The sequence below is a fragment of the Oncorhynchus gorbuscha genome, linkage group LG05 (genome assembly GCF_021184085.1).
Source record: "Oncorhynchus gorbuscha isolate QuinsamMale2020 ecotype Even-year linkage group LG05, OgorEven_v1.0, whole genome shotgun sequence".
In the NCBI taxonomy this organism is placed as follows: Eukaryota; Metazoa; Chordata; class Actinopteri; order Salmoniformes; family Salmonidae; genus Oncorhynchus; species Oncorhynchus gorbuscha.
In genome coordinates this window covers 57,235,067-57,244,513 of record NC_060177.1, presented here as the reverse complement: position 1 = coordinate 57,244,513, position 9,447 = coordinate 57,235,067, and the positions used below count along the sequence as shown (strand labels likewise).

Genomic DNA, 9,447 nt, shown 5'->3' with positions numbered 1-9,447 from the left:
TAAGAGATTTTTAAATGTAAGAAACCAGACCAAATAAGTAGACCTAGATTTTGTGTTTGATATTGTGTGTATTTGAACATTTTCAGTATCTTTCGGGTTAGCAAGAACGTAAGCATTCTGCTAATTCAACCCTCAAATCATCACAAGCAGGCCTACCGCACACAATGTGAATGTAAAAAACCATCTTCTGCATTTTTCTAAAGCCACATTTTTTTATTTACATAATGGTATTTATTTGATCAACTGTATATCTCATATTTATGCTTATGTTGTATGCCAAAAAAATCAGAGTTCTGCTCTTTTTGCCACCCACCTATTCCTATTCTTCTCAAAGCAGACGGGGAGTAACTTCCATTTTGAAGAGGTGGAGGGGGAGTGCCTGAAGGACCAGTTATTGCCCGTCCCCAGCCGCTCAAAAGCTTTCTTGAATGGACACCGGTCGCTGAATTTGTTGAGCGCACCGACTGACACAGAGGAGAGCGCGCGGGATAGGCCTACCCAACTCAGCACATGCGGATACATCACACGCCACGGCTCACTCGATTTGGACTAATTCAGAGAAAGTGGCTGCAGCTTCAACAACACAATGCAAAGAACTATATCTTGGAAATAAACATCAACAGGCAGTGACAGTAAACTAAACAAAAAAGGCTAACTGTCCTAGATAATTCAACTTATATTTATGGAGTTTCGAGCCAGGGAAAATGCATTTTGCTGTTTGTAATTTGTCATGCGTAAAATCATAATTCGCTACTGAACCCATCCCGGGACCGATTTGGATACCGCCTGCCTCTTAACAGTGTTAACGGGTCTCCTGCATGTACTGGAAAAATGAAGCTCTGTCCCCACACCCAGAGGAGAACAAAGTTTTATTGGACAATGTGTTCGTTGATCAGGTACATCACATGACATATAATTTCAAAATGTGCCTATGCTCTATAGGCTATCGACTCATTACAAGTGAATACTTATTTGCTTGCGCTGCTCTCTGAAATATCCTAGCGGATTGGTTTTTTGTTTTCCACGCTCCAGCCTATGTTTAATGACAATTATATAGACATTTCACAATTTGTGCTAGCGTAATTTCGTTTAAACGAAGGCCAAAATGGATTCTGAATCCCACCCAAACCCAGATTTTTGGCACTCTTGAATACCGTTATAATCACCAAGAGAGCTTCAAGTGGCCTATCATAAGCGAAGCCGAGACAATCACGCTCCTTTATGTTTCAAGTTATGTACATTGTCTCCTATGAATAGTGCGACGTTCAAGAGCCTCTTCACATCCTAGTCTTGTGTACAGAAATTCGATTTTCGATTACGGCTATTAAAATTAAAATATGCAATTCTTCTGGTGGCGCGATGCCTTCTCTGATTGACAGTTGAAATTGACACCCTGGCTGCCTCTAATCTCGAGCATTTGAAGCCATCACTAATTGCAGGTAGTCCATCTTTTCAGTGTTTTCGATTGCATGGGAACTATTAGGCTATGCGATTATTTTAGGAGGTAGCCTACGGGTTGTACATAAAGAGGAAAAGAAATCCTAATTCTAATTGCTTCATCAAAATGATCTTTTGTTGCCAGGGTTTAAATGCCTAAGAAAGTATTATTCATTGTTTTGCACCGGATATAGCTTGAGGTATGGGCTGGTAGGGATGCATAGCCGAAAGCGCAAAGCAGAGCAGGGCGCAGAGCAGACTTCAGTCGCAGCTCCAGGCTTCGTCTACACGGCTGTTTTCCCACAAACAGAATAGCTTCATAATGGTGAGTTATTAAAACATAAGACATTAACGATTTAATGTGATCAAAATAGGAACTTAGACATGATCATTGGAGACTTGGCCGAACTTCGACTCCCTTTTTTCATTTCCCAACCCCATTTTCATATTTTACTTTTGTGACAGGCTTTGAAGTTTTGTTTTCAGTAGCATATTGTTGTAGTAAGCCCATTTCATTCGATTTAAAAAAAATTGCATTTAGGCCTACTCTACACAATGCTTGTTTTTCATGTAACCGATGAGGGCTTGTCCTGTACGGCGCCATGTGTCCTGTAATACATACAGTCTATAGGCCTTTTACCTTGCATCCAGGTCACTATAAGATTATGACAAGAAAAATCTCTCCCAAACCTCAGTCTCACTCCGACGGGGAGCCTCACGAGGATGTGAAAGTAGAGGCTCCTTTCCTGCCCAGTCCTCCGGTAACACCGTCTATGTGCTCGCCTCCGACCCTGGCCTCCCCGACGCCGGTTCGGTCTACCGGGAAAAACCAGTGTGCCAGCTGCGGCACAGAGATCCAAGACAGATACCTACTGAAGGTAAGCATTATAATGCCTTTTATTACACCGGTCATATCAAGTATCATTTACGATTCAATTTCAAACCTATTTCTTCCTCACAAGTTGCCTGTATATTTGCATAATCTTTCAAGTTCCTTCCATTTTATAGAATTAGTACCCCAAACAAATTATATTATTATTATTATTATTATTATTATTATTACGAGTATTTATTTCTCATGGCAGGTGAACAATTTGAATTGGCACGTGGGATGTCTGGAGTGTTCAGTCTGCAGAGTATCATTACGTCAGCACAATAGCTGCTACATCAAAAACAAAGAAATCTTTTGCAAATTGGATTATTTCAGGTAGGGTAAGTTTTGCTATTTGTTTTCCATAAAATGTAGGGTGCTGTATGTTCTATGTTTGGCTCTAATGTTCACAAACAATGGATTACTTATCACATCTTATTGCAGGGAGATCGTTTAAGATTGACTATACTGAGCGTATCCTATTTCTATTCTGTTCCGTTGGTATATAGATTTTTTTTAAACAAAAAATACATTGTGTTCTTATGTCTCGGGGCAAGTAAACAGGATTGGACTGTTTTTTGTTTTGTATCGTTGTAACGTCTAAATCACACAAATTCTTAGACACGCATTACCTTTATTAAAGGAAAAACAAATCTGTTACCACGGCTATCCGAATAAACCCATAGTCCATTTATAACATCAGAAATATGAACACTTTTACACCCAATACCCATTTTTTTGTCAAAGTTACTTCGGAATGTTTCTCTTTAGATATATTTAAATTATTGCCTTTACTGAAAATGTGGTGGACTTTATCAACATTTTTACTCTCAATAATGATTCTTACATCTTTGAGATCACTACATTTAAGCTATTCGTTTTCGTTGTTCTTCATTTATCAATTCATCATTCCCCCCTTCAACCAGGGCCACTGCTAAAATACTGTTTAATTTATCAAGGGCTATTTTTCTCACTCACAGAAAGTGACGGGTCTATAGGCTGTTTGGCGGGTCTATAGGCTGTTTGTAACATGCCAACTAATTGAACACTATTTGTTGTTGTATTATCATTATTCTATTTAAAAAATATATTAAAAAATAATCTATAATTATATTGCTATTGTTACCCCATTGCTGTTGCTATTATTGTTTTAATTAACAGGAGGCTCAGTTATATTTGACTAAAGTGAAATTAGATTGGAAAAGCAATGCTGTTGGCAATCTTTTACAATATTTCTGGCCTGCACAACATTTCCGTCGATCACACATTTACTTGAACTAGTAGCAGTGAAAGACGACTAAAAATGCCCCCTTCTCATCTCTGTCTCATCACAGTAGGTTTGGCACCAAGTGTAGCCAGTGCGGGCGCCAGGTGTTTGCCACTGACTGGGTACGGCGGGCACGGGGCAGTGTGTACCACCTGGCCTGCTTCGCCTGCTACTCCTGTAAGAGGCAGCTGTCCACGGGGGAGGAGTTTGGTCTGGTGGAGGGCCGGGTGCTCTGTCGGGCCCACTATGACACCATGGTGGAGAACCTCCAGAGAGCGGCGGAGAACGGTAGGTCTTCCGACGGGCGTCTCAGACAATGTCAGGGAGCAGGGTACCCAAATATCAGCCATGTATGGGATATGCTCGAGTTAGGATTCGTCCCTGTGGGAAACTGTATTGGGGAAGAATTCAGACATAATTCGTGTCATACATGTCTTACCCAGAGGAATTTATGTTTCGATATCCAGCACCTGCACCAATTGCATGTGTATGATCTCTTTCAGGTTAGCTAAAGTGAACAATATTAAACTGTGTGGTGATCTTTCTTTCCTTCTTGTGCCTGGGACTTAGGGACAGGTCTGACTTTAGAGGGAGCCTTGCCCTCGGATCAGGATGGCCAACCCAAACCAGCCAAGAGAGCACGCACTTCCTTCAGCGCTGAGCAGCTACAGGTACGGTAGGTGTGTGTTTATGTGTGTGAGTGTCTGTGAAAGTATGCACGGTATTTGTGTGTGACAGAGAGAGACGGAGTGACGGGGTGATATCGTTTCAGTATGACATTTTCCATAATTCAGATGAATGTGACTGTCTGACTGAATTTGCTTGATTCGGTGAATATACAGCTGAGTATGTAGCTTCGTGACTGAGCTTGCTCGGTGTGTTCTCAGGTGATGCAGTCTCAGTTTTACCAAGACAACAACCCTGATACTCAGACCTTACAGAAGCTGGCAGACATGACAGGACTGAGCAGACGGGTCATACAAGTATGTATGATAATATCAAACTAGGGGATGTAATGTTGTTCGACATATTGAAAATGAATGTATGATGTAACAAAATAGATCATTTGATATGATAAAATCATTCGTCTTTACCAGATTACGTCTTGCATACGCCAGTCAATGATCTTTAGTAATGTTACATTTTCAATAGGTTTGGTTTCAAAACTGCAGAGCAAGGCATAAAAAGCATCCTCCCCCCCCCAGTACAACGGTCACCTCCAGGACGCCCCTTACCCCCACTCTAGATTGCCCCCCCTCACTGCCAGACAACCTCTACTCCCCCTTCAGCAGTCCTGACAGACCACACCTGCTGGCTCTGCATGGATATATAGACAGTGAGTTGGTTATTCTCTCTCGATGGACAAAACATACATGTACATCGAGGTGACTTTGGCTCTATTTGAAATTTCTACTTTTTTACTCTACCAATTAACATGATCAACGATATGATTCTACCCATAGTGCATTTCGGTTCACGTCACATCACATATGGCTTCTTGTGCAATGTATTTAGTCTTATTGCATTTAATTTAAAAAATATATATTTCTGTTGCTTCCTGTGCACAGGTCATCCCTTCTCAATGCTGTCCTCCCCTAACCACCTCATCCACCCAGGCATGACCTTACCACAGTTGCCCATCAGCCACTAAGTCATGCCCCTGAGACCACCTCCTCCACAAGCCGTCTCTCTCGCGGACCTTTCCATCCCAAACCTCTGAGAACAGTTCAACATCTGTCTCCTCCATTTGACTACACAAGAGGACTTTTACCGTCTCCATAGTATGTCAAAGGTGGAGATATCACATATTCAAATGGATGGACGGTTTTTATAAAGGCAGCTAGACTTTAGATCGTCGTGGGGAAAACATCCCAGTTCAATACAAATGTGGTGATCATCGGGACCAGATTACACCACCCATTCCTTGACAGGGAATGAGTTGGATCTCCAGGACCAGGGTTAGGAACAGGAAGACTCTTCCAACAGAACATTTCAATTCAATCCCTGCGGATTCAGATTTTTCATTGTCTTATTCATCAATTTATAGTACTGAAGGTATTTTATTTTTCAATTCCATTCGTTTTAAATATGACTTTTTTTCTGTTACTCCGTCTGCTTGTTTTCCTGTATAAAACCCTCCCATGCATGGACTTACATATTTCTGTGTAAGGTGAGGATGAAGACTCTTCTGATCTTGTGTGTTTAGAGAGAGGCCGTCTTGTGTGTCCTATTTACTTATTTCGCTTGTGAAATGGAAAGCTTGTGTCCATTTATTTATTCAAAAAATATACTTCACCAAGAAGCACTTTTTAAAAATGCTTTCAAATGAAAGAAATCATTTATTGTAAATTGTACATATTTTACAGATGTAATAAAATGTGCCTAAAAGAGTGTTGGAAAAATAGATCTGTTGAAAAATAGATTTCACGTAAATTCACATAGAAATAAAACACTTTGGTTTTTCAGCAAGACATGAAGGATTTAATTCTTAGTGATCCCTTCGTGCACCAAATCCCATTAACGAGATTGATTTGACAACACCCAGTGCCATAATCTTTACGTTAAGGATTTAAGTCCAATCATCTTGTGTAATACTGAGAATGCTGTGCTGAAGATAAAATACACACTTTAACTTTAACCCACCCACTCACCCCGCTGATAGAAGCACCTTACACTCATTGAACAACATTAAATCCACCAGGCCACCCGGTAAAGGCCAAGTATCCTTCATAACCTGTATTTAACAGCAATATTCATAGGTATGTAACGGTCAAGCTACAGGTTGAGGGACCCCAATTTAGTCCCTATGTGTTTAACGTCCGCAACAATCAATCTGATGGCAAGAACCATTTAAAGTGTTTAACTCTGTGGATAGTATTGATCAAGCACTCTGTTTCATTCCATAAATCCATTTAATTGTGTTAATCTGAAATAGTTGTATTGATTGGCAGCACTCAAGCTGCATTTGTGGCAAAAAAAACACGGAATAATGAACTCAGGAAAATATAGTCTTGACCGTTTCCTTTGTTAGGGACCCAGTTATCTGTTTTAACACTTTGCCTGGATCAATTCTCATTTTAATGCTCTCTTCAAGTAGGTCGACGGTCCGTCTTCCCTGATATTTTAGAATTTGACAAAATTAGAGAAAAATCCAGCTCTACGCACCTTGATAAAAAGCAGTACAATGCTTCAACATGTTTTACCACCTGTTATTCCTTGCCTTATAAAATTGAAGTGTAACACGGATTATACATCACAGTAATTCAATTAACAAGCCTATTCAGACTCATTACATACAGTGTTTTCAGCTCACATAATCACAATTCTTGTGAAATCGTACATTGAGTTAAACAGGTCTTGTCATATGATATGAAAGTGAGACAGGAACAATACTCTGACAGGCCTCACACACACACACACACACACACACACACACACACACACACACACACACACACACACACACACACACACACACACACACACACACACACACACACACACACACACACACACACACACACACACACACACACACACACACACACACACACACACACACACACACACACACACACACACTATAGTTAAATCCCTTCCCACTAAACAGCTCTGATACTCTTGCCACATTCTGTGGAACAAATGGAAACCACAATCATTCCATGCTAAAATATCAGCAACAGACATCTCTGTCTGGAGCTCACATATCTGGCATCCCAGTCGCAACCTCACTCTCTATAATTCTGTCAGAGGGAATTCACTTGAAATCAAAGAATCTTGTTGTTGGCATTCAATGAAGGGACATGTGCTTTGAATTTAATGCATGACAGCACCAGCAAAGTATGTTTAACCAAGAAGAGGATGTACTGGAAGGTTTCTGTCTGTTGTTTGAGAATCTCAAGGATTCCAAATGTTTTAAGTGAATTGTTAAAGGCCAATAGGACCAGTTGAAATGAAGATACATCCAGCCTCACCGGCCCTCTATTATCAAAGTTTCCTGCAGGCACAGATCCGGGATCAGCGTAGACTTACTCAGTCGATCCTCAACCATTAGGTAGGGGAGAATGCATAACTGACCTTAGATCCGTGTTTAGTGGAATCAACCTACACATGCATGCACAGAAGGACCACTCTTCACCACAAGAGGGCATACATCCAATAACCACATCATCCCAAGCAATCAACTGACCATTGGTGCTCTTGGGAGTAGGAGTAGATGAGTTTCCCTTTGACACTGATTTAAGGTCAGGTTAGCATTTTCCTTCCTAATGGTTTAGGTATAGGATTGAGAGAGTAAGCTGATCCTAGATATATGCTTATGGGAAACTTCTACCCAGAACACGTTCTTGCTGCATTAGGAGACAAAGAATGCTAGATACATGACTGCATGTTTCTTGACCCAGTGACACTGTGTGTGGAGGGACACAGAAACCAGAGCTACAGTAAAAAGAGGGGTATACATTGTAGATAGAAGCAGCAACAATGGCATCCCTTGTGCTCTGATTTGACGATTGAAGATTTAATTAGAGATGGGCATACTTTGACTGAGCCAGGTGTGGTTCAGGGGAGATACGAAACCCACCCAACATCAGTGGAGCAACGAAGTGGACATTGACACATCTAAACAAAGACAAGGAGGAGGAAACGGAATCTCAAGATGTGGTCGATTACAGAGAGAGATGGGCAAGAAGAACAGTCAGGTACAACAGTTGAACAGTTTGGAACTTTAATATTCATTGTAATTACTCAATAATACTTCTTTTTAAATAAAAATGGTATAACTTTGTCTCTACATTATAGTCAAAGTCACTTTTTTGGTTATGCTTTTACAATCAAACCAAGTACAAAATACATCTTAATTCCTCGATGTGACTGGTTTTGCGAGACACCACCAATAAGCAATGCTATCAGCTATATCTATCTGATTTGCCTTTCCTGAACCTTACTAGATGTAATCTGTGAAATGACCTTTTCATTTTATTTCATGCAAAGAACTGCCTTTGTGTAGAATAATAAACAGATGATTATCAATCAGGCATATTCTGGGCTACAGTCCAACTAAATGAGATATAAACGCAAATGAGATTTTTCTTTTTGTCAAATCAAATTCTCTAAAAGCATGAAAGCATGAAGCAGACAGAATAGAGGTTTTAGAGCCACGGTTCTCCATGCACAAACATCTCTGGTAGTTAGAACTCTCATTTTTGTCATAATGTCATGCGTCTGCCCTGTGATTGGCGGGCTCAAGTGTTTACAGATGAAATGAGGCCCCTGTGCTAATGAATAGGCCTCTGATTGCAGGATTCCTCTTTCAGAATTACAGCGTAGCTCCCCTGATGAGCAATTACGTCTACAGTACCTCTCGTCTCTGCTCTGCTGCGTATTCACATCACATCACTGCTCCTGCTATTCATCATCATACTGATCAGCAGCACTCAACAGCTCTCGCAACAGTCAACAAAAGTGTGCTGACGGGTGCTAAGAGAATCTTCCTCTTCCTCCTCTTCCTCTTCCGAATACAACGTTTATTTCTGGAGTCTCATTTTCATTTTCTGCCTGCTTTGTTTTGTATGTGCATCTTTTTTTTCTGTTGCGAAAAAGCCTCATCCATACGGTGTATCACAATGAAGTTACAGAGACAAATGACAGAAACGGGAATAATGCTCACAGAAGGGCTTAGACTATCTAGCATAGGTACTGACGATGAAATACTGTGGGCTAGTAAAAAGGCAAGCATATTTTCCTCGGAATGCCTCAACTTGTTGACCTCGCTAAAAGGCTTCTCTGCTTCTCTGTTCCCAGAGTATTCACACCGGATATCAAGAATAATACGGAGATTCCCAGTCGTGCAAGTTCAACACAAAATATGGGT

At 40.7% G+C, this 9,447-nt stretch overlaps 1 protein-coding gene across 4 annotated transcripts; it reads left to right on the top strand.

The window, feature by feature from the left end:
• The first annotated feature begins 370 nt into the window (after positions 1-370).
• On the top strand, positions 371-6,460 carry LOC124036128 (LIM/homeobox protein Lhx6-like). Of its 4 annotated transcripts, XM_046350289.1 has the most exons (9): positions 371-896; positions 1,632-1,762; positions 2,133-2,315; positions 2,523-2,644; positions 3,643-3,863; positions 4,146-4,246; positions 4,463-4,558; positions 4,728-4,911; positions 5,144-6,459. In XM_046350289.1, the coding sequence occupies exons 2-9, from the start codon at positions 1,760-1,762 to the stop codon at positions 5,224-5,226; spliced, it is 993 nt and encodes a 330-aa protein (XP_046206245.1). In that variant the 5' UTR covers positions 371-896; positions 1,632-1,759; the 3' UTR covers positions 5,227-6,459. The 4 variants fall into 4 exon arrangements, with proteins under 4 accessions (XP_046206245.1, XP_046206243.1, XP_046206242.1 ...); XM_046350287.1 differs by lacking the exon at positions 1,632-1,762 and having other exon boundaries at positions 3,646-3,863; positions 5,144-6,460; XM_046350286.1 differs by lacking the exon at positions 1,632-1,762.
• The last annotated feature ends 2,987 nt before the right edge of the window (positions 6,461-9,447 follow it).